Source organism: Leptopilina boulardi, unplaced genomic scaffold (genome assembly GCF_019393585.1).
Source record: "Leptopilina boulardi isolate dan_hultmark-lab unplaced genomic scaffold, ZJU_Lbou_2.1 LbouV2_179, whole genome shotgun sequence".
NCBI lineage: Eukaryota > Metazoa > Arthropoda > Insecta > Hymenoptera > Figitidae > Leptopilina > Leptopilina boulardi.
The window spans coordinates 1,192,723-1,219,573 of NW_026137728.1; the positions used below are offsets into that span (position 1 = coordinate 1,192,723).

General features: G+C 22.5%; 1 protein-coding gene across 1 annotated transcript; it reads left to right on the plus strand.

The window, feature by feature from the left end:
* The first annotated feature begins 497 nt into the window (after positions 1 to 497).
* Positions 498 to 24,467, plus strand: LOC127277795 (hillarin). Its single transcript, XM_051299177.1, has 12 exons — positions 498 to 1,333; positions 8,468 to 9,238; positions 14,500 to 14,746; positions 18,347 to 18,463; positions 18,725 to 18,894; positions 19,455 to 19,698; positions 19,911 to 20,137; positions 20,594 to 20,815; positions 21,228 to 21,377; positions 21,646 to 21,835; positions 22,861 to 23,118; positions 23,963 to 24,467. The coding sequence occupies exons 2-12, from the start codon at positions 8,898 to 8,900 to the stop codon at positions 24,266 to 24,268; spliced, it is 2,472 nt and encodes an 823-aa protein (XP_051155134.1). The 5' UTR covers positions 498 to 1,333; positions 8,468 to 8,897; the 3' UTR covers positions 24,269 to 24,467.
* Positions 24,468 to 26,851: the final 2,384 nt, after the last annotated feature.

The following is a 26,851-nucleotide window of genomic DNA, read 5'->3' on the forward strand; positions in this document are numbered from 1 at the left end:
TAATTCAGTATTTTTATACAAACAACTGTTTTACAAATATAGAGAAAAAAAAATGAAATTTAAAAATTCAAAAGTAATACCAACTGTTAAATTAAAAAAATCACATTTTTTCAAATTGTCAATATTTAGAATATTTATATTATATTAGTTTCGAAAATATAATTAAACTATTTCAACTGCTGGAAAAATATTCCATTCCCGCCTTTTTATAGTTAAGAATTCAAATTCAAAAATTTCCCGCTATTGGGGTTTAGAAAAAAAAAAAGAGGGAAACCCCAATTTTCGGTAACGATTAAGTGGCCTATAAGAGAATAATAGAAAGTTACATATTCCCTTTAATGTCAACAATAAAGCCACAACAATGAAGGAAAACAATTAGAAAGGATTTTCTTTCAATTAACTTTATTTCCCTCCCCCATGATTGTTAAAAAAACCCCACCACATTATTTCAGCCGATTATCACCAGGAGCGCCACTGTAGCATCAGCTTTCAAAATGGCCGGTTTCCCCTGCTGTCTTCAGATTACTCCGCAACGTCGGACGGAACAGGTGGTTATTTCACAGGTGTCACCGCTCGTGTATGTGTTTACTATAATTTTCATTGAAAATATATATTCTGTCAACAATCGAAACGTGTTTCTAAAAAAAAAAAAAAAAAAACATTATCGCAATACAATTGCAATCGTCACGAAACGAAACAATGAAAATCGAAAAGAAAGCGTTATTTGTTCTGATCCGATTTCGCTGATGAGATAAAAGAGCGCGAGTGCTCAAAAATCGTCGATCCGCGTAAGGAAAGTTCGGCGCGCTTCAGTGAAAAAGAAATTTCTCTCAATATATATATACAAGAAGTAGTGATACGTATGAGCTTTGGCATCGATTTCAATATCATTATTTGAATTTTTTGATGAATGCACTCCTTTTTCCGGGCTCGCATGACGCGACTGGTTCACTCGCGGTGTCGGTCGTTCGGTAATTTCAACGCGTGGCCGAGAAATTCGACCAATGACCTTGATATTGGGTACCACCATCGAGTGTGTTTTTTGTAGATTTTCAATTTGACTATATACATAATAGATTGAATATAAGTGTAATAGATATATTTGTTTTTGTTTCGTTTGGTGCAAGTGACAGTGAAGAGGCTGCGGAAGAAAATTTGAGATAAATATAGGAGAGTAATAGATAATATGGAATAGAGTCGTGAGTCACGGATTAGAGAACTAAAGAAGCATATCAGAAAGATATTCAAGGTGTGTCTAACTGGAGGCTTATTGCTAGATGAACGGATGTGTAACTGAGATCCGTGGTCCAGTATCGACCTCGCTGCATTCCAGGTAAAGGGTTCTTTTTTGTTGCACCAAAAAAAAAAAAAAGAAACTTACAACTCATTCTTTTAACAAATAAGGTTTTGTTCTTTCTATATATTTGATTATAGGATTTATTTTGTCAATTATATTTTAAGGTTATATGTGGAAAAATAAAGTTTTTGTTATAAAGAATCAAAAAAAGGTTATGTGACACTAAATATGAAATTTTTTTTGCATTTATTACTTTCGTATGTAAATTTTTTTCCCCGAAAAAAAATAAATTGAAGTGAATTTTAGATCTATACTTTCACATTACACGTTTTTTGACGTGTGTGTGTCTTATGAGGACTTTTAGAGTAATTATAACACGAGAAAGTTGTCTTCATATCTTCTTATTTCTTATTATATATATAAATCCGCGTGGCACTTTTTTAATTGCGCAATCAAGTGAAATGAGTATATATCTTTTTTTTATTAGTTTGATCATTAAAGAGTAATTTTTCCAAAAATTGCATTCATAAAGACGCGCGATAGAATATAATAAGCAAAAATGAATTTAATAAACAGTCGAGACACATTTTTCTTAACAGGAAAAATGTTTTATGACATTTTAAATTTTTTCAATTATTGAAAGTACAATAATATTATAAATAATTGAAAATTAATTCATATGATAAAATAATAAATTATAATAATTCAATTATTAATTAATAAAAATAAAATTCTTTTTTTTTTAAATTAAAAGAGAGTGCTAAGATAAATTAATTGTGAAAATATTTATAATGAATATTAAAATTAAATGCCTGATCTAGTTGAGATGAATTTTTGTGATAATATTTAATAATGTAAATTATGATTAAAGAAGGTTAATATATTTTAAAGATGGAATCATAAAAGTTAAAACAATGATGGGAAAGAATTGTGTTCATATAAACTTAATTGTTGACTTGTATATATATATAAATAGAGTCGGGGGTGTCATTTTTAAAATAATTTAGATTCTTAATTATACCAAGTCGTATATATATATATATATAATTAACAATCTGGTAAATGAAGAATCTTTAAGTTAATGAGAAACGAGAATGTAAAATTTCAATTGCGACAAATATTTCTCTTCATTCAAACATAATTATAGTTTTTCGTTTTACTTTATTATGAATGGAGAAAACTTGTGGAACTCTTTTGCTTGATCTATTGTCTTTTTTTTCCTTATTATTATTTTTTTTTGTATATTCGTAAAACGATTTCAAATAATAACTGAAAGTGAGAAAAATCGAGTTATGTTTCTAGTTTACTGTTTTTTTTTTTAAATATAAAAATAGAAAATTGTAATTTTGAAAATTTTTTATTTCTTGTTTTCAATTTCTATCGAAATTTTGTTTATTTTTAATTTTTTCGAAAAAATACTAAATGGCGCAATAATAAAGAAATAAAATTTCTAAAATCGTCTAAAAAACAAAAATAATTAATTTTCTTTTTTTACTGAAGTTTATATATATATTTTTTTTTTATAAAGGGCTCAAGTTCTTTGACTTTATCGCAAAAAAATAAAAAAATATTGATCCGACCCTCATTTTTTTTAATCAGCACACTTCCTTTATCCTTTTACATTAGAAGATAAATAGAATATATGAAAGAAAACAGAAACTATATAATTTCAATTTCATTTAAAAAAATAATAATTTTTATTAAAATAAAATATCTAATTTACGTAATAATAACGAATAATCTAAACTAATAATTAATTGATAATTAATAGATAAATAAAAATTGACAATAATTATACTTGAAATATTGTCACGTTGAATAATGTGAGAAAATTTTTTTTTTTTTTTATTTCTTTGAATATTTATTAAATCTTGGTATAATTATTTTTAATGACTGAAGTTTATGTAATAATTCTCTCTCTCTCCGAAACTGATATTTAATTGGAACAAAATTAATGAATATATCCTTCAAAAAAAGTGACATGGAAATTTTTAATGAATAATGAATATAGTATAATAGATGTATTTATATATCTATTTATAAAAAATAATTTCTTGATAAAATTGTGTGTTATATTACAATTAATTATACTTAAATTTCTTTTTTGATTTTCACAAAAATATGGTCAACAACGAAAATATGAGACAAAAGTTTTGAACGTTCAAATGAACGAAAATTTTTTTTTCAACTTTTTTAAATACTAATTTTATTAGAAAATATTTATTTTAATTATCTAAAAAGAAGTTATTAATTTAATAATTGTTTAATTTATTGTTTTATTTTATATTTTCATCATAATTTTTAATAATTTATGGATTGAAAAAAATATTTTGTTCATTTGAACGTTCAGAACTTTTGGCTCATACGAAAATAGATTTTAAATAATATAAATGAACAAGTGAATAAGAATATAATTCACACAAACCCATTTTTAGTATCACTTTATATATATATCGGTTATGAAATATTTTCTACCTACGCGGTGTGTAGGTTTGCGCATTTTTTTTTTCGTTTCGGTAGCCCGGATAATCTTTTAGATCGAGAAAATCTGCTTTTTACCTATGAAAAAAATAATCTTTGAATCTATAATTTAAATTTTTTTCTGTATTTTAGATTATTATAATATAATTTTTTTCTTTAAGTAAATAAATAATATTTATTGGGAATTAATTAGATAACGAAATAAATTTATAATTAAATTTTTAAAATAATTTTATAATTATTATAATAAAAATTTAAATTATTATTAATTTTATTATTATTATTTTTTTTATTATTAATATTATTATTGTTGCTCTATTGTTATAATATTATTACTATTATATTAACATCTTATAAATATATAGAAAGTAATACGGAAAGAAATTGAAATTATAAATATGTGAATAATACATTTATTGTAAACTTTTTTTAACAATATTTTATTTCTACGAAAATTGGATTTTATATGTAATAGTTTTTTTTTTCGATGATTTTGAAAGTCGATAATAATGTTAAGTTTAAAACAGGAAAAAAATTTTAAAATGCATATACAAAGTGTACGGTTGAGTGAAGAGACAAAACGTTATGTTAATATATTTAATATTCATTAGACATAAAAATATTTAATCTTTTTAAGATAGTTAACGGATTTTGAATTTTTTTTTCTCTTTCTTTTTATATAGAAAAAAGTTGCGAATTCCCCCTTAAGAAATGATTTATTTGCAATTTTATATAATTTTTATATAAAATTTCTATATAATAATATTCAGGTTAAACGATATTTTTTAGTTAAATCAAAATTTTTCTATTTGAAATAGTAAATTAAAATTAATTTTTTTTTTTTAAATATTTAATTTAATTTATCAACGAAATTATTAATTTCATTGTTATTGTTTTAGGTATTTTTTATTTTTTATTATTTTTTATTTCAATATTTATTATTTTATTTAAAAAGACATCTTCTCTCTATTAAATAAATATTATAAGAAGAAAGTTAGTTAATTTTTTTTTTCAAAAGTCGATTTTCCTAAGTTTGGAGTTTTTTTTTTTTTTTAAATTTTTTTCACATAAAACCGTAAGATGAGGTGATTGACTAGCAATTTCCCATTTTTAGTTACCTTCGCGCAACACGAACGGTTGTGTCACTTATTATATTACATTCTCCCATATCCTAAAGTGTATGGGCGTGCGTGGGCCTTTGTAACATTATTGAGTTAATTTCTGTTTGGTTTATGAGAAGTTCTTTGACACTCAAAATGAATGAAATTTCCGCGCACCTAACCAAAATGCAAAAAACCAGTCATTCAACTTAACATACAGGACAAAAATTAGTTGACGTCACTATTCTAAAATCGACTTCAAAAAGTCTCTTTTGTAACAACTCTATAAAAGCAGATGTCAATTTTAGAAAAAAAAAAAGAAAAGAAAAAATAAACCACACAACGATATTTCAATCACTCAAATCGTTTTTGAAATCTAAAAACTCAGAATTAAGAAATAATTTATTAGAATTTGAGAATTTTTATTAAAATAAAAAATTTAGGAAACTTGATATTAAAAAAATATTTTTTAATATAAAATTAATTTTTAATATATTATTAAAATTAATTTTTATTTATTTATTATTTACTTTTATTTCTTTTTTTTCTCTATCGGCCTGGTGGTATTTTGTATTTTCATTTAGTAGGTTTTTTTCACTAAATCAAATTTTTATTTATTGCATTTTCATAAAATGTGACAAAAATAATGGGTTACTGGTATTTTGTATTTTTATTTAGCAGATGTTTTTCAATAAACCAAATTTTTATTTATTAAATTTCCACAAAACGAGACCAAAAAAAATTGGATTTTATTAATTAATTTTTTAATTAATTTTTTAATGATTAATTAATTAATTAATTTCACTCGAAAAATAAGAAAATTTTTTGTTTACAAATTTTTATTTTTATTTGTTGATTAAGAAACATTGCAAAAATTTTTTTTCAGACAAAAAATTATAATAATTTTCTATAAAAAAAAAATTTATTTCTATGATTATTATAATTTTTTTTATCTGAAAAAAGTTTTTTTGATTAGCAATTTTTAAAATGACATCAGGGTGTCTATAACGGTTAGGGAAGTCAGGGAATTTTGTTTAATTTTCTGGAATTTTTTATTAATAAATTAAAGTAACTATTAGTTTCAAAAATTTTTTTTTACTTTTTTCCCAAAGCAAATGCAAATTAAAAATTTGCCCTTCACACTCAATTATTAAGCATGTGATATATCTTATATTAATGAAGTAAATAATTATTTACTACTATATTTATTGAATCTAATAAATGATTTTTTAAACTTAGATAACAATTAATTAATTTTTTTCAGTGAAATATTTGGTTTTTTAATATAAATAAAAATTATTTGATACAATTTTATTTTATCGATTCAAGTAAATTATTTATTATTACGAATAAATTTTATTATTTAATGCTAATAATCACATTTAACTTATAAAAATTTTTACGGCGTTGAATATTAAATTATCGAATTTCTATTTAGCAAAATTGTATAAAATGAATTTTATATTATTCAAAATTTACAAAGCTGAAGTACGCAACGTTTATGATAAACGATTTTTAAAGAAATAATTTTTTAAAATGAAAAATTCTATAATTTTTTGCCTAAAAATTATTTTTTTTAATAATTTTGTTGATTAATGAAAACTACAAGAAATATTTTTTTGGAGAGAAAAATTATAGAATTTTTCATTTTAAAAAATTATTTCTTTAAAAATCGTTTATCATAAACGTTGTGTACTTCAGCTTCGTCAAAATTTTCATATCGAAGAATTTACATTTAACTAAAATTCGATTTAAAAGAATTTCTATATTTAGCAGAACTCTTATGAAGCATTTTTTCTATTTCTTTTTAAAAATTTCAAATTAATATAATTTCAATTTAACGAAATTTATGTCTATAAAAATTGACAAAAAAAAAGAGAACTAAGTAGAATTTTTCTTAAATAAGAATTAGTTGGAATTAAAATTTTCTTTAATAAAAACTTTGTTAATTAAGAATTTTGTTAAATAGAAATTCTGTTAATTATTGATTTATTCAATGACAAGTAAATATTTTGATAAATCGAAATTTACTAAAATATAACAATTCTGTTAAAAAAAATTGTTCTTTATGCAATTTTTCTTGACATAAATTCCGTTAAATTGAAATTGTATTAATTTGAAATTCGATGTACTAGAAAATCTGCTTTAAATAATTTTACTAAATAAAAATTTGATATTAAGATTTTTACGTCGTAAAAATTCTTTTTAATTAAATGTTGAGAATATTTATACGCCCCCCAAATTAGTTTATTTATTTCACTTAAATATTTTATTTTTTACGAAACATTATTTATTTGGTTCAAACACATTTGAAATTAGTGGATAATAGACAGGTAAATGATTTAATTGTATCAAAATAAATGAAAATAAAAATTTTTTAGTGTAATTTAGGTCATGAAAAAGTCAAGGAATTTTTTTCCTAGCAGTTGTTAGACACCCTGTTAAGGAAAATTTTTTTTTTTTCTCTCAATCATTGAGAATAATAATAATAATAATAATAATAATAATTTTTTAATATTACTATAACAATAAAAAATAAAAATAAACATTTAATAAATTATAAAATTATTTTTGGATAACGATGCTGAAGTACGCAACGTTTATGATCAACGATTAGAAATCAATTTTCGTTTAACACGAAAAATTATAAAATTGATTACCTAAAAAAAATATATATTTTTTTTTATAATTTCTTCACTAATAAATAATACAAGAAATATTTTTTAGGCAAAAATATTATAGAATTTTTTATTTTAAAAAATTATTGCTTTAAAAATTGTTATCATAAACGTTGTGCGTACTTCAGCTTCATTATTGGATACAGAAAGTAAAATTTTAACGATATTGAAGTCGACAACGTTTATGATCAACGATCAAATCAAATTATAAAATTTTTTATCTAAAAAAATTTTTTTTTTTTGTTATTTTTACGAAGCTGAAGTACGCAACGTTTATGATAAACGATTTTTTAAAAAATAATTTTTTAAAATAAAAATTCTATAATTTTTTGCCTAAAAAATATTTCTTATAGTTTTCATTCATCAACAAATTATAAAAAAATATTTTTTAGGCAAAAAATTATAGAATTTTTATTTTAAAAATTATTTCTTAAAAAATCGTTTATCATAAACGTTGCGTACTTCAGTTTCGTTATTTTTTTTCACATAGTGCTCAAAAAAACGAATATTTTATTCATATAATTTTTTATAAAAAAAAAAAATATATTTCTTTGAAAATCGTTGATCGTAGTTGTAGTTGTATCATAATTTTTATAATAAAATTTAATCGTTAAAAAATTAGTAAACATTTTTTGTTTATTTGAACTTTTGGAATTTTCAGCACATATAAGAAATAGTAATTTAAAAAATTTTCAGAATTCTCTATGTAATTTGATTTTTTTTTTTTCTCAAAAAAAGGAATATTGCTTTTTACGATTTTCCTCCAAGAAATTATTTCATCACGATTTTCAATTTAAAAAACTATATATATTTGATTCTATACTATATATATAATAATAATAATAATAATAAAACGAAACACTTTTACGTAAACGTTTATTTTCTAACAAAAATAACTGTTTTCCTTCTAGGTGCTGATCTTACGAAAGAAATATTGGTGAAGGAGTAAAAATCGCAAGGTGCCGAGGATAATATCATTTCGAGATGATAATTAGGTAGCGTAAAAGAATATCCATAGTGGAGAGAGAAAGAGAGAGAGAGAGAGAGAGAGAGAGAGAGAGAGAGATGGGAAAAAATGAATCTCAAGAGACAAACGATTTCCTTGCGGCAACGAGCGTCACTTCGATAATGGCAAACGATTAAAGTAAATTGCCAAATCAAGTTTTGATATAATCTTTCAAGAAAGAGCGAGAGAGAGAGAGAGAAATAAACGATTATTGGATTCTTCGAAATCGAAAAGAGAGAGAGAGAGAGAAAGAAAGAAAAAGTGTGCAGTTGATCGTTGAGAGGAGATATAAAAGTTAGGGAAAACGTGATCCAGAATTCCCGTTATAGAGCGCAATGTATCGGCCAAATTTTTATGAAAGCACGTGCCTTCGGTGCCAGCAGACAGTTTACCAAGTCGATAGGGTGGGACCTTTAAAGGATTTTACTTTCTTTCACGCTGGTTGCTTTAAATGTTCACGTTGTGGTACTAAATTGACATTGAAGACATATTACAATAATCAACATAAAATTAATGACAAGGAAGTCTATTGCAGTAGTCATGTCCCAAAACCGGGACCCGGAACACTTGATGGATCCAGCGTGGGAATAAGAAGTGCACTCAATGTACCTAGAAGTGGATATGTTAATGAACAAATAAGAGCTGGCGGTTCACCGAGAACAGTTTATCCATCTAGGTTAGTGAATGTGACGAAAATTATTATTTTTTCTCAAGAGCACGAATAAAAAATTCCCATATTTTTCTTTTCTTTTTATATATCAAAATTTTTTTTATTTAATTTCATTTTTTGACACTTTTTTTTCTCAATATTGAAGCAATTGTTTGGCTGCTAGTATTTTTTGAAAACAAATAATAATCTATTTAAATTTTAATTTATTCAAAAATCTAATCTTATTTAAATCTTAATTTTATTGAAATTGATCCAAATTTTGATAAATATTAATTTAATTAATTAATTAATTTCTATTTAAATATTAATTTATCCAATTGATAAAAAATTCTCTAAATATTAATCTTATTAATTAATTTGTATTCAAATATTAATTTATCCAATTTTTAATTTAATTAAAAACTTAATTTATCGAAAATTTAGTTTTTATGTAAATTTTAATTTCTCTACAAATTTTTACGATACTGAAATTCACAACGTTTATGATAATTGAATTTGAGAGAAATATTTCTTTTTGGAGGGAAAAATTATTATTAATAAATTATTAATAAAAACATTTTTTAAATACGAAATTTTATAGTTTACCGCCTTAAATAATATTTTCTTTTTCTAATCGTTGATCATAATCGTTATGAAGTTTAGTAACATAAAATTTTCGATTGTCAAAAACTTAAAAATATTCTAATTTTGTATCATTTTTATCCAAATTATAATCTAATTATATTTTTATTCGATTTAACTTTTAATCAAACTAATGAAAAAATAAATGAATAAATTTCAATCATTTCGAAATTTTAATTCAAATTTCAATTTACATACAAATTTTAGTTTTTTAAAATTTTCATTTTTATTCAAATTTCAATCTAATAAAATTTTTTATCTACACCCAGAGAAAAGATAATATTTGTCATAGAGATAAATAAATTTTTTTATTTGTTATAAATAAAAATTATTTTTAAAAACTTTATCGAAAAACGTTTCAAAAATTTTTTTAGTCAAAAAATAATATAATAATTTGCATAGAAAGATAATTCATAAACGTTGTGAACTTCACCGACGTTTATTTGTTAAAAATAAATTTTATTTGGTTTAAATAAAAATTTTATTTGCGCTAAATAAAATATTTTTATTTAAGATAAATAAAAATTTAGCGATAACTATAATTTTTAATTGATTCAAATAAATTTTGTCTTAAATAAATGCAAGTAAAAAAATTTTCTCTGGATTGTATTATTCAAATTTTAGTTAATTGATTCAAATAAAAAAAATTCATCTAAAAAATTTTTTTTTTATTTTGTAAATTGAACGAATTTTTTTTTATCTGTATTTTTATCTTACTGGAATTTTCATCTAATTGAATTTTTATTCAATCAAAATATTTATTTTGATAATAAATTAATTTTTTTCAAATTAGATTATTTTAATAAAATTAGAATAATTGATCATTTATTTGAGTTTCTATTTTTATAATATGATATTGAAAATTCAATTATTTCGCAATAAAAATTAAAATATTGTTTAGAAATTAATTTTAACAATATATAATTATTTTTTTAATAAATTTTTTAAAAGAGTATATAGAAGAAAAAATAAAAAAAAAAATTTTTTCATTTTAATTTTTAATAATGTTATTAAAAATAAATAACAGTTTAATTATTATTAATAGGGCAATGATTGTAGATAGATAATATAATTAATAGGTCATTTTTAATTCAATTTATCATAATTAACTTTCTGTGTATTAGAGCTTTGAAAATTTCCATCAATTTCGATTATTTGTTCGGGGATTAAAATTCTTTGAAATTTGTATGCAGTTGAACTGAACCCTGACTAACCAGTTATCATTATAAAAGCATTAATCACCTTCGTTTATATAGAAACATTCCAGTTTTTTATTTTTTTTTTTCAAATTCCTCAGTTGAATCTTTTTTTGTTGTATATTTATATGTGGTAAAAAAAATTTTTTTTTTTCTTTTTGAAAAAATAGTTACAGTGCAAAAACTTCTAAACAAGTTTCTTTTCATTAAAATGTTTTTATTTGACCTTTAGAATAAATCAACTAGACGGGAATTACATAAATCTTGAAAAGAAATTCTATTTTTAGACATTTTTTTCTCTTTTTTTATATTTTATGTGTAAAAAAATTTCTTTTTTATCTATTTTTGTTCGCATTGTTCTCGATTTCAGCGTAAAGTAATTAATTTCTTATTCCGTTAAAAATGATTTTTTTTTAAATTTTGTTTTTTTTTACTTCTTTTTGGGAATAATTTTTTGTATTTAATGTAAAATAGAAAATTTATTAGTTTTTTTTTTGGTATAATTAACAAAAATATTAGCTCAATGATAAAATTTGGAATTGATTTTATTTAACATTATTTTTTAAAAATTAATTTTAAACAAGAGACATTGTTCATTATTATATTTTTATAATATCAATTTCCTGGGCGTAATTATTGTTGACGATGTTAAAAGGAGTTTTATTTACGTAAGAGTAATCTGACTATAATAATTGTCAGAACCTCGCCTTTTGCCGTGTAATTAGTTAACCATAAAATTTCTATTTGTATTTGTTTGTTCATAAAGAAACGAGTTACATATATGGGGCTGTATCGCCGTTTTTGTTCCCAGTATACATATACAATATAGAAAAATAAAATACAAAACAATCAATAAAATTTTATAGAAATCTCATTTAATTAATATGGCTTTTCAGTTATAAATATATTGTCCACATTTCTATTTATCCTTTTGCTTGAAAGTACTCGTTGAATTTTTTTTTTTTTTTACTGTATTTTAAATTAAAGAAATTTAATTTGGAAAAATATTCCCATATATAATTAATATATATATTTATATGCAAAATGTGTCTTTTCATTTATAGAAAGTGGATTATTAATTAATTCAATGAAAGCTGCTCCAATGAATTGGTTATTAAAAGTAAATTTATTTAAATTGTCAATTTTTAATTTAGAGGTATCGATATAAAATTAGAGAAAAATTAAATTTCTCATTAACAAATTGTTTTTTTTAGTTATTAATTTATTTTATTGCTTATAGGATTTAAAAAATGCATTTTTCTCCCTAGGGTTAAAAAAGGCATTTTATTTTTAAAAATTAATTTTTGGTTTTTATTTCATAATTCTATTTTATTTATTTAATATTACGTTAAAATTTTTTTTTTTTTTACTAATTGACTTTTAGTTTAATTAATTTTAAACTTAAATATTTTGTTATTATAATAATAATATTATGTAATATATTAATAATTATTATTATATATAATAATAAAATGCTTGGTCTGTCCTTCTGTCCTAACTTGAAGTTGGCCTTTTCTGATTTCACGTGTTTTTTTGAATAGTAATCTTATGACGTGTCAAATTTTGACAATTCTTTTTCTCATTTTTGCCAAAGTTGTATAATTGTGTTTCCAAATTTCGGAATAAGTTTCTTTAAAATTCCAAATTCGAAAATTCAATTCACGCAGCTGAAGTACACAACGTTTACCAACGAAATTTTTTTTAAAGTTGTATATTCATTCAAAAATTGTATACAAATACAAAAAATTTATGATGAGAAAAAAGATGCGCCAGGAAATTTCGTACAAGATAGTAATTTGAAAGAAATTTATTTTTAAAAATTAATTTTTAAGGTACCAGGGGCCAACGAATATCTATTAAATATTAATTATAAAAACACAGGCCTCGAATCAACTTAAAGACACAAAAAGTCGTTTTAGTCGATTTATATTCCAAAAAAAAGTGGATTTGTTTTTTATTTTAACAAAAATATTTTACAGTTTTTTAAATAAAAAATTTTGTTTTTAATAATAATCCTTTTCGAAGGGTTAAAGTTGAAATTTTTAGAAATAATTAAATTTCTAAAGATATTGTTAATTTTCAAAGAATTATTAAATTTTACAGAACTAAAAATAATTTATCAAACAATTTTTGGAAAACATTTTTTAAATTTAATTTGAATTTTAAAAGATTTAAAATTGAGATTTTTGAAATTAATTGAAACTTTAAGTGTTTTGTAATTAAAATTTTAGATGATTTCACTAAAAATTTATTAGAAAATGTGGACAAAATACAATAATTTGAAAATTATTTTTAATTGAAAAATGGTATCAGATAGTTGAAATTTCAAAGAATATTATTAAAATAGTTAAAAATAATTGAATTTCCTTAGAGTTATAATTGAAATTATTAAATTTCAAAAAAAAAATTTTCGATGGAAAATTTTAGAAATAATTAAATTTTAGATGCTTTTAAATTCAAATTATTGAAAATTCAATTAATTTTGAATTCAAATTTTTGAGAATAATGAAATTTTATTTGATTTTAAATTTGGAAAATAATTATTGAATTTCAGTTCATTTTGAATTGAAAATTTTGGGAAATAATTGAATTTTAATTGAAATTTTGGATAATTATTTAATTTATAAGTTCATTTTTAATTGAAAATTTGGATAATTAATTTTGAATAGAAATTTTAGAAAATAATTGAATTTTATTTCATTTTAAATTGAAAACTTGGTAAATAATTAAATTTTAAATTGAAAATTTTGGATAATTATTGGATTTTTAATTGATTTTGAATTAAAATTTCGGGTAATAATTGAATTTTAGTTTATTTTGAATTGAAATTTTTAAAAAATAATTCAATTTTATTGTGATATTTTTTGTTTTTTAAATTATAAACAATTGTTAAATTTCATAAAAATTTTAATTGAAAAATAATTTTGATATAATTGAATTTGTGATGTATTTCATTAAAATTATTAAAAATAATTAATTTAGTGAAGAATCATTTTAGTTCAAAATTTGGTAAATAATTGAATTGAAGAAGATCTGAAGAAGATCTACATTTTATACTAAAAAATGTATTTTATTTACATTTTTTTTCAAATGTAAAAAAAATGTCGCATTTTATTAAAATAAGTCAATAAAAGTCGTATGTATTTTTGAAAAAAGTCGGAAAAAGTCGTATAATCCGAGGCCTGTAAACATATCATTTTCATTATTATCATTTAATATGTAATAATATTCTAATAAATTAAATTATTATTGATAATATTAATCTTTAATTTCTTTATAACAAACAATTAAATACTCAATTTGGCGCGCGTTTAATTTTGCTAGTTTTATAAATAATTTTATAAAAAAATAATTGTGTAAAAAAAAAAATAGGTATAGCTTAATTTTGAATTGATTTATTTTAACTATTGTTGAATAACAATGTGTGTGTGTGTTTAATTTTGTTAACAGTTACGATAACGCTGATTCTCCGGTGCACAGTAAACATTTAAATGGTCATGGATCACCTCCAGGAAATCGTGATTCTCACGGTAATTACGGTGGTAATTCGTCTCCCTACAATAATTTTTCGGGAGATGGATGTTATCAGTATGGAAGATTTGATGCGAGTGCACTTCACATCGCTCACGCTTTAAAACAAACGGAACTTCAAAAGGGTTACAGCAAGGCTCGAGAAAAGCCAATTGACTTTTATTTGGTGAGTATAATTTCCAAATATCGAAAACTTATTCGTTTGTAATTTTTTTTTTTAGTTTTTCAAATTGTATTTAAAAAAAAAACAGAATTTAGATAAACTTATTTTTTTTCCATTTTTGAACTAATTTAATAAATTTTCAATTGTTTTTAAAAATAATTTTATATTTTTTAAAAAAAATGTTTAATTTTGTGGTTTTTTTTTTAATGTGAAATTGTTTTTAAACTAAATTGAATTAGTTTTTAATAAAAAATAATAAAAATTAAAAGATTTGAATTCAAATTAATTAATTTTCCATGAAAAATTATTTTCAATTAATTATTTTTTAAAGTAATATATATTTTTTTAAATGGAAAGTGAAACGATTTTGTAAAATTAGTAAATTATATTTGAATCTAATTAATATTCACTAATATTTGAAAAAATTTAAAAATTAACATTTTTTGTTTTTCACAGGTATTTTTGCTCTAGTTTTGCATGATACACTTTCTTTTTTCAATCCATATAAAAATCGTTCCATTCCATGAACTTTTGGGTCAAAGCAAATGAGTCGATGGCGTGTATTTCCGTGGTTTGATAATCTGACACCGCGAAGAGAATAAAATAGAGAAAGAAAGAAAGAGAGAGAGAGAAGGAGAATAATCCTGAATGGAATAAATGAACTGAGACTATAGCGGAATTACAAATATTTCTGATTGCAAGTGTTTATATATATATATATATATATATAAAGCTAAAATGCACGTGTGTGGGAGAAGGTCTCTATACAAAATACGCGAGGAGAAATTCCATTCGCGCATAGCGAGGCACACCTGTTGTCTTTTACTAACTAGCGCACCGGGTAAACGCGCCGCCTCGTAAATATACTAGACGCTTCAGACTCTCCATAAAGTCATTATCAATGGAGAAGAAGAAAGTGCATTTTCCGCACACTTAAACATCCTAAAAATGGAATTAGCAATGTTTCAATTTCTCTTTGTCACACTTCTACAATCAACTTGAAATAATTATTATTATTCTACGTTCGCGAAAATTGTTCTTTATCTCTTTCTTTCTGTTTTTTTTTTTTCAAATTTTGTCTCTTTCGCAAGGAAAAAAAAATTATAAAAATGAAAAATTACATTTCTTTCCACGAAATTGTTTTTATTGCTTGAGAAAATTATTTTAAATCCATTTTTTCTGTTAATTCGACATAATTTTATTTTTATAAAAATAATTTCTCAAGTCGTAACAAAAACGAAGAAAACGTTTCTTTATTCGGAATTTTAATATTGAGGAAAAAAATTTATTATTTATTTATTTAAACATACGGGCAAATAATTTCGCTGGAGTATTATTATTATTATTATTTATTATTATTATAATTTTTTGTCGTAATATTGAAGTTCAGATGAAACAAGTCTCTGATAAAAAAAATCATGAGAAGTTAATATCATTGATAAAACATCTATGCTTTTAGTTACAGAGTTATTTAAGAAAATTATTTCTAACGAAAAGTAATTTAAAGAGGAGGATTATATTTTCTTAGAATTCTCAGAGATAACAACAGTTTAATAAACGTAGATGATTTGAACAATATTAATTTATTTATTTTTATATATAATTTTTTTTCATTTTGAATTTGAAGAAAAAATTAATTTAGAAACAATATTCTTTTATTCAGAATTCGGGCCTGATCGAGAACAAAAATTTTAAATAAATAATTTCTTTATTTGGAATTTGAATGGAAAATAAAAAAATGGAATTATTTAGAAATCATTCTTTTATTAGAGATTTTTTTTTTTTATTTCGAAAAAATTAATTTAGAAAATAATTTTTTTTTATTCCGAATTCGAGCGTGATCGCGAACAATAATTATTTTTTTATAAATAATTTCTTTATTTGGAATTTGAACGAAAAAGGAAAAAAATAATTTAGAAATTATTCTTTTATTTGAAATTCGAGATAAATGGATGAAAAAAAATTATTTTTTTTTAATTTTAACAATAAAAAAAAAATAATAATAAATAATTTAATTATTAGGGGAATTTCAAGGAAAATGAAAAATATTTTTCTTTTATTTAGAATTCACATGAGATCGAAAAAAAAATTATTTATTTACTCGAGTCAAAGGAATTTGTAAAAAAATTATTTACTAATTTAAAAAAATTAGTTGATTGATTATTTTGTAGAGAAAAAAATCGAAATTAATTTTCATTCTACTGTTTATTATAATACATATATATTTCATTGCGGTACTTTCGCGTACGCAGGCAGCGATATTCACGAAAGAGATCCTTTTTTTTTTTTTCTCTCTTGCACATGCCGATGCCATTCTGCACTCACACTCACGCGTGCTTGGCCGCACGTCATGCCCTAATTCTTATACACTAGCTGCATGATGGAGAAAAAAAAAAAAAAAGTCCCGATGTACTTTATGAATCCTTATCACGACCGTGAACAACTTAAAACATTCTCTATTTAACAACTCTCTTTTAATTAATTCAATCATCGATTTTAATCAATTTCTCTCGGTGCAAATATAGCGAATTTCATTGCGGAAATATTGCAAAGCAAATTTTCTTTTTTTTTATTTTTAAATTAGATTATTAATTATAACATAAAATTTTTTTTTAAATTTAATTTACTATTAAATATAATTTGTTAAATTATTTAAATTCGGGGGAAAAAATTCATTTTCAGCTGTTAATAAATAACACAATAATAATAATAATATTATATCATAATAATTAATAATAATAAAATTCTATTTAAAATAATAGCACACAAATTTGAAAGTATCAAATTGATACAAATTTTTATATCAATTTGATATTTTTTGGTATCAATTTGATATTTTTTGGTATCAATTTGATACTTTTAAGTTAGTGTGAGAATATAATTTTTTAGTGAATCAAAAATTGGAAATATCGCGATGAGCAAGCGACGAATAATTACGAGCTTATTTTATTTTAGTTAGCTATTTATTTATTTTGCATAATTTGTATCATATATGATTCAAATTAAAACGTCACGTTGTGAATCTTCTATATATATATATATATTCGTTATTTTCTCTGCAACTGAATCATTTCCGGTTACGGTACTTTTGAACTTGAGGACTAATTAGAACATTATTGCTAAGCTGTGGCTGCGCGCACAATGTTTTATTGTGCCTAGTCCTCTGACAATAGAAACGTGAGTCTCACGTGCGAGATAAATATATATATATAGTATATATGTAAACCCATCTCGGTGATTTAAACTCCTTTCGACGAGATTTCATTTCGATAAAATTAACGAGGATGACACTCTTCGCTTTTAATCACTCACACATACACTCAAAATAATAACAACTACAAATTACTATTTTAATCGTAATAATTACAAAATAATTTCAGTCATGGTTCATTTATTATATCAGGAATTTCTTTAAATTATGAAATTTCTTTTTTTTTTTTTACAAAACATTTAATTATTAAGGAAAAATAAATATATACGTACAAAATTGATTGATAATTATTTATTATATTATTAATTAATATAAAATAAATACGTTAATTATAATTATTATATATTATTAAATTATTTAATTAAAAAATATTAAAATACATTTTTTTTCAGGATCGAGATGAACAAACTCGATTGGAAATGAAGCATCGAAAGGAAGAAGATGATTTATATAGAAAATTTGCACATCATCGCGAGGAGGAAGATCGAAGAATTCGAGAAGAATTCCGAGTGAGTGAAAAACAAAAGTTTGCAAATCTATTTTTAATAACGAAAATGTTTTTTCCTATTTTTTTTTTAATTTGGAAATATTTCCTTTTTTTTTGAATTGAAAATTTAATATAATACCTGTAAAAATAAAAAAAATAAAAATAATAAAAATATAAAAAAAATAATATAATAAAAATAAAAATATTTTTTAAATAATAATTTTTAACAAAATTAATGTCTTTCATAAAAAAAAATTGAATGATTTATTTTTTTGGTAAATAGGACGAATGGGAAAAAGAATTGGAACAATTGTCAGAAAGATGGGATCGTGAAAGAGGTTTGAAACGAAGTCATCAATTTCAACAAGAAAAAGATGATCTCGAGAAAAATATGACACTTCGTAGGGATAAAAAGAAAGAAAGCCTGACTAGGAAAATGCTCGAGCATGAAAGGTACATATTTTTCTTTTGAATTTTATAAATATATATAGTTTTGAATATTAATAAATCCATTTTTCAAATTCATTAATTAAATTATTATTAATGGATTCAAAATGTGACAATGGAATAGAATAATTTTTGATTTTATTCTACTAGAAATTTTCCAAAATCTTCAAATTTTTAATTGAAGCATTTGTATTTATAATCAAATTTTTTTCATTCTATTATGTTTAAATTTTCTTATTAAAAAAGATTAATTATTAATTAAGATTAAGATTATTTTTTTAAATTAATTTACCTGGTTTTTTCTAAGTAGACTGCGTTATTATTTAGATTGAAATTTTACCTCGATTGTTTCGTTTTCAGAGCGGCGACAGCTGCTGTTTAAATTCTTTTAGTTAAAATTTGTAATTAAAAATTTTCTAGTATAAATTTCTTTAACAATTTTAATAATATTTAATTTTTTCAAATTATAATTTACTTTTTTTATTTTATCTCTTTTTTTTTTTAATTAGACTGCATTATATTATTGAGATTGAAATTATTCCTCATTGTTTCTTTTTTTTTTTTAGAGCGGCGACAGCTGCTTTAGTTGAGAAGCAAAGTTCGGAAATGTTAGAATTAATAAATGGGGCGAGAAGTGAATATATGCGTCAAGAAAGTTTATATCTCGATGAAGGTATAGAATACGCTCAGGAATTACCTCCGCAACCATATCCATCACAAGCGCCTCCACCTCATCCGCCAGCTCTTGCCAAATATCATCTTTATAATGATCCCATTGAATTTGCTGACATTGATCAAATAGCAATTTCGGTAAATTTTTTTTTTATTTCACTTATTTCCTTTTTTTAATCCATTTTTTTCTGATAAAAAAATAATTCATTTTCAATAAGAAATTTTTACAAATTATTGGAAAGATTTACAAATGTTTTTATACTAGGATTTAATTATTAAAGTTTCTGTTTTTTTTTTCATTTATAAAATTTATTGTTATTATATTAAAAATCGAAAAATTCAAAACACAGGTGGCACAAGAAGATCAAAAGACCTTCACTGACCTTGTTCGTCAATTAGTCACTAAATGTGGATCCGACATTGAAAAGGCGAGAACAATTTTCAGATGGATTACGGTGAAAAATTTAAACACAATGCAATTCGATGATAATTTACGGGGAGACACGCCTATGGGACTTTTAAGAGGAATCAAACACGGAACTGAAAGTTACCATGTCCTATTTAAACGATTGTGCAGGTAATTATTTTTATTTTTATTTTTTTATTAGAAATTACATTTTGTATTTTAAATATTTTTTTAGTCCTTATTTTTTTTAGTAAATACATTTTTTTTCTATTTTCATTATGATTGATTATTTCTCAGAATCATTTTCAATTTCGTTTTTATTTTCCTATTTGATTTTTCTGTACAAAAATATTATTTCTTGATATTTTTATTCCTCAACAGGTTTTTATTTATTTATTTTATTTAATTTAAATAATTCAACTTTTTATTTTAAAACATTTTTTGTTTCTGATTGTGTCACACATTTTTCCACCAATTTATAATATTATACTTATTTATAATAAATAAATAAATAAAAAATTTCACTCGTGATAAAAAAAAAAAATAATAGTTAAATAATAAATTGTGACGATTTTTTCTTTGAAATGAAATTGAAAATAAAAGATGATTTTTATTTGTGTATTTTAGTTATGCAGGACTTCATTGTGTGGTAATTAAAGGATACAGTAAATCAGCAGGTTATCAGCCAGGTGTTTGTTTTGAGGATAACAGGTTCAGAAATAGTTGGAATGCCGTTTACGTTGCCGGATCCTGGAGATTTGTTCAATGTAATTGGGGAGCTCGACATCTTGTTAATGCTAAAGAGGTTCCAAATCCTGGACAACCGAAGGAAAAAAGTGACAGTTTACGGTATTGCGAATTTTTTTATTTTATTTTTTTTTTTTCGTTTAATATTCACGATTTTTTATTATCAGATTAAAATATTTTTATTATTATTCGGGTATTATATTTATGATTAATTAAATTTTCTTATAAATTAATTATATATTATTTAATATTTAATTTTTTAACTCGTTAAATTTTCCAAAATAAACATTTTTTAAATTTAATTACACATTATTGGTAATGTGTTGGGAATAATTGTTATTATTTTTTAATTTTTATTAATTTTAGAGAATTTATTTTTCAACTTTTTGTTCGTTGGAAAAACAAAATTTGTTCTATTTCTTTACGTTGATTCTCTCTGAGGTTCTTTTTTTTAAACAAAAAATAACAAAATTTTCTATTTTTAGTTTAAAAAATATTGCTTTTATTTTCACAGATACGAATACGACGATCATTATTTCCTCACTGATCCTCGAGAATTCATTTACGAGTTCTTCCCCCTTCAAGAAGAATGGCAACTTTTGAAGCAACCAATTTCTCTGAAAGATTTCGAAGAGCTGCCTTTCGTTCGGTCCTTGTTCTTCAGGTACGAATAAATTCAAAAAAAATTTATTATATTTTATTATTTATATTATTATTATTATTATCTATGAATTATAATTAATTGCAAATTATAAAATTATTATTGAAAAAAGAAAATATAATTTCCATTGAAATTAAATTAAAATTAAAATCAAATAATTTAAAGTTAAAATTTAAATTATACAGTCAAAAATATTGAATTTGTGAATTAATAAATATATTCGTTGAATGTTGGAGAAAGAAAGAAAAAAGAGATTTTGTTTTTTCCACAGGTATGGTCTTTACTTTCCTGACACGAATACAAATGCTGTAATGTACACGGATTCAACCGGAGCAGCGACTGTGAGAATAGCAATGCCAGCCCACATGCAATCTTCCCTGATCTTCCACTACAACCTGAAATTTTATGACAGTGACGGTGATAATTACGATGGCGTATCTCTCAAAAGATTCGTCATGCAGGTAAACACGATAACGTCTTGTTTTTTTTTTTTTATTTTATTTTTGTTTTTATTTAAGTTTATGCAATTAAAAAATACGACAAAAATGCAAATTACAACATTTCACGTTTGAATAAAAGTAATTACAATACAATAAAGAAAAACGACATCAGATAATTTTTAAAAGCAAAACGATTTAAAAATTTTTTTTTTTTCTTAATATTATTTTAAAAACTACTTTTTCTCACTAATCGTAATTATTTAAAACTTTTTTCTTTTATTAATTTTTGTTTAAACATTTTTCTATTATTTTTATTAAAAAAAAATTTTATTTAATCAATTTTAATTTTTATTATAATTAAATTAATTTTTCAATTTATTTTATCTTTGTTAAACAAAGATCTTACTTATTATCTTACTTTGTTAAACAAATTTTATTTGAAAATTTTGTTTGATTAAAAAAAATTTTATTAACATATTTTAGTGTTAAAAAAAATTTTTATTAAACAATTCGGTGAAAAAAAAATTGTTTATTTAAAAAGAAATTCAATTGTTTTTCTTGAATTTGTTTATTGCGATTTATTTATATATTCTTGAAATTTGTAACTTTGTTTTTCTTTAGTTATGTTATTTAACTTTAGGGTCAATATTTCGATCAAAGCCATTGAGGTCTATTTTTCGAAAATTTAAATGTTTTTGTGTTATGGTGCATCTTGCCTTTAAAATTAATATCAGGGAATTTTATAAAAAGTACTGGGAAAATATTAAAAATTTCTAAAAATGCTACTAAAATAATAATTTTTGAAATTTTCAATTCAAACATTTGTTGCTAAAAATTATTGTCTTTATTTTTTAAAAATTCAAAAAACCGCTTGAAATATTTTCATATTTTTCTACAAAAAAATATTAGAATTTTTAAAAAATACGCCTCAACGTCTTTGGTCGAAATATAATGGATTAACCCTTAAATAATTTATATAAATAATTTTATTTAATTGAATTTTCGTGTTAAATTTAACAGAAATGATTTTTTTCTTTTTCTTACAGTCGGTTGTTGGGAATTTAGTTGCATTTCGTGTTCACGCTCCATGTTCAGGTGCTTTTCTTTTGGACGTATTTGCAAATGCAGTTACGCCCAAAGAATATTTAACAGGAGAGCCAATGAAGTTTAAGAGTGTCTGTAAATTTAAGATCGCTTGCGAGGAACTTCAAACGGTAATGGTACCACTTCCGGATTGTGCGAGTGGTGAATGGGGTCCCACTAAAGCCACAAGACTCTTTGGACTTGTGCCAATCACGCATCAGGTCAGTTCAAATAGATTTATTGTGTTTAATCTTTTTTTTTTCTTTTTTTTTTTTCATTTAAATTTAGACATTTTTGACATCTCACTAGTTTATTGAATCAATAAACATTTATCATATAGTTTTCGAGAAAAAAGATGGTTAAATTTAAAAAAAATTTGTTTTCTTTTTTGATTATAAAAAAAAGTTTGGATTTCAAATAATAATTTATTTTTCTAGATTTAGAAATCGGTGATAAATCCTGAATATAAGATATGAATAATAGTTTATGACAATAATAATAATTTATGAATTATATTGTAAATAAAAATAATAATAATTTGTGTGTAATTCGAATTTTTAAATGACAAAAATTCCAATTTATTGAATTTTAATTTGTACGAATTTTTAAGACGCCGATTTTTATTTTGTTCGAAATTACAAATGACCGAACAAATAATCGACAGAAAGATTATGGAGCAATTTTTAAAAATTGACTAATTACGATTTTCTTGATAATTTCTAATTGGTCAATTTTAAAAATTCCGCCGAAATCATTCTGTTGATTGTTTGTTCGGTCATTTGTAATTTCGGACATATTAAAATTCGGTGACTTGAAATTTCTGTCATTTAAAAAATTCAAATCACATAAAATTCGATTGAATGAGAATTCTGTTAAATTAAACTTCGATTAAATTTAAATTTTCTGAAATAAAAACTCATATAAATTAAATGACTATAAAATAAAAATTCTGCTAAACAAAAATTTGGTAGCTAAAAATTTTGTAATTTATATGTACTTGATTCGAGGCCTGTAGAAATGTTTCGATAAAAATTTAAAAAAAAAGTATACTTAAACAATTTTCAGGAAGCGTTGGTGTTTGCGGGTCGTGAATTGGAAATTCAATTTCGGATGTCGCGGCCTCTGACAGACTTTATGGCAACGCTACACAAGAACGGTATTGAGGAGAAACGTCTGTCCAAGTATGTCACGCATTCTGTGACAGACGATGATGTAGTGACTTTCTCCATTAGCTTCCCGGAGGAAGGTCAATATGGGCTTGATATTTACACTAGGGAATCGGCTAGTCCATCCCATCATGAAGTGTCCGGCGAAAAGCATTTACTCACTCATTGCTGCAAGTACCTCATTAATTCAAGCAAACGAAACTAGAATCCCATTTCATATAATGTATGTAGAATTTTTTTTTTTTTTTACTTTCTAATTTTTATTTTTATTTTTTTTTTTTGCAATTCCTAAATTAACTATTTATATATTTACGTTTAAAAACTCTACAGTTACCTTTTGTATTCATTTTTGTTTTTAATTTAAAAGTCACGAATCGCGAAGAATTACTTATAGTTTATTAATTCAGTTAAAATTTATTTTTCAATTTTTAAAAATATTTTTGTAGTTTTTTTTTAAAAATAATTTTACTGTTTTTAAAATAATTTTATATATTTATATTTTTAAATTTGTTTTGTTTTATTTTTTTTTTTAAGTATAAAGAATGAAAATTATTTCCGATAACTCTATAAGATTGACTCGGAGTGATTGATAATTTTAAATTTTTACCGAATGATAAATTTAATTATTATTTTTTTATTTTATACAAGTTTTTCTATTTATTTATTTATTTCAAAATTTTTTATTTACTTTTTTTTATGAAAAACAAACATATTAGTTTTCATTGAAAATGAAAATATTTTTTCAAAATTTTATTTTCCGTCTATTTAATTTCAAAGCATTTTGCGTTGTGAAATTTGAAATTTCAAAAATTATTGACAAAATAAGTGAAATTATAAATTTAATTATTTTGTTTGTTTGTTTTGTTTTGTTTAAATGGCGAATTATTTAGTTTAAATTACAAATTTCGATGTTTTATTACTGAATTTGATTCTAAGTTAAAGTTTAATTCCAATTTTGCTTTAAAAAAATTCTATTTAAGGAATTACGATAATTAATTAAAAGAATCAATAATAATAATAAAAATAATGGTAACAATTAAATAAAAGTAAAGTAAAAAAATTCTAATTTAACAAAAAGGGCTAACAAAACGAGTAAAAATTTATGCAGTTAACTATATATGAAAGAAAAAAGAGAGATGTATTTAATATTATAAAAAAAATTAGTAACTCAAGTTACTAACTTTACTAAAAAAAAATCAGTTCAAAGAATTTTTGATATTTTTGATTAGCTTTAACGTACTTAATTAATAAGAAAAGTAATCCAACTTATTTGCAATTAGACGAAATTATTTAATAGACTTCTTTCTTTGTAATATTTGCGCAAAATATTGAAAAATGACAATAAAAAAAAAATTATCGATTTTTCGATAATTTCAGGTGCATATTACTGAAAATATTTTATATTTAAAGAGACAGAGATAGAGAGTCTGTAACAAAATAAGAAAATATTTTTAATGATCGTACATCCGTCCTAATATATTAATATAGTTCTAAGATTATATTTTTTATTAAAAATTGTAAATGAGACTTTTGTAATTATTGAGAAAGAAATTTATATATATTATATATATTATAATTGATAATATACGTACATGAAAAATAGTTTATTAAATTATCTTTTAGCACTCACCGAAAAATTTTTTTTTTCAATTTTGTACACTAATCTTGTAACATTTTTTAGAGCTGAAAAATAAAGTGTTACATTTGAATCTATTTTTTCTAATAATTTTGTCAATTTATTCCGTTATAGAAAAAAAAAAATTTTTAATTACAGTGAAACCCACGTGTATCGGATTTCAAGGGACCGGCAAAAATCCGATGTTAGCGAGCATGCGTAAAAATTTTGAAAAATAAAAATATAAAAAACACAAAAACTACCTTACCGACTGATGGTAAAATAGGTTTTTTTGAAAAATAAAAATATAAAATACCGACATAGAAATCTACCTTACCAACTACTGGTAAAAAAGTTTTTTAAAATGACAATATAAAAATATTACAGACATAGAAATTTGCCTTATCGATTGATGTAAAATTGTTTTTTGAAAACTGAAAATATAAAAAATTACCGACCCAGAAATCTACCTTACCGACTAATGGTAAAGAAATTTTTTGAAAAAATAAAAATTACCGACATAAGAATCTACTTTACCGACTGATGGTAAGACAGTTTTTAAAATGAAAAGATAAAAATATTACCGACCCAGAAATCTACCTTACCGACTAATGGTAAATAAAAATATAAAAATTACCGACATAAGAATCTACTTTACCGACTGATAGTAAGACAGTTTTTAAAATGAAAAGATAAAAATATTACCGACATAGAAATCTACCTTATCGACTAATGGTAAAATAGTATTTTGAAAAATGATAATAAAAATTACCGACACAGAAATCTACCTTATCGACTGATGGTAAAATAGTATTTTGAAAAATGATAATAAAAATTACCGACACAGAAATCTATTTTGCCGATTGATGGTAAAATTTTTTTAAAAAATAAAAATATAAAAAATTACCGATATGAGAATCTACTTTACCGACTGATGGTAAGACAGTTTTTAAAATGAATAATATAAAAATTACCGACACAGAAATCTACTTTACCGACTGATGGTAAAACAGTTTTTTGAAAAATGAAAACAAAAATTACAGACACAGAAATCTATCTTACCGACTGACGGTAACGTTTTTTTGAAAATTTAACCATCAGTCAGTAAGGTAAATTTATGTGTTGGTAATTTTTATATTTTCATTTTTCAAAAAACTGCCTTACCATCAGTCG

Excerpts from the sequence above, each read along its gene's own strand:
- LOC127277795 (XM_051299177.1), top strand. The coding sequence starts at position 8,898 with ATGTATCGGCCAAATTTTTATGAAAGCACGTGCCTTCGGTGCCAGCAG. Across the intron at positions 9,239-14,499 it reads AGAACAGTTTATCCATCTAG|TTACGATAACGCTGATTCTC; the intron begins GTTAGTGAATGT and ends TTTTGTTAACAG. Across the intron at positions 20,138-20,593 it reads CTATTTAAACGATTGTGCAG|TTATGCAGGACTTCATTGTG; the intron begins GTAATTATTTTT and ends TGTGTATTTTAG.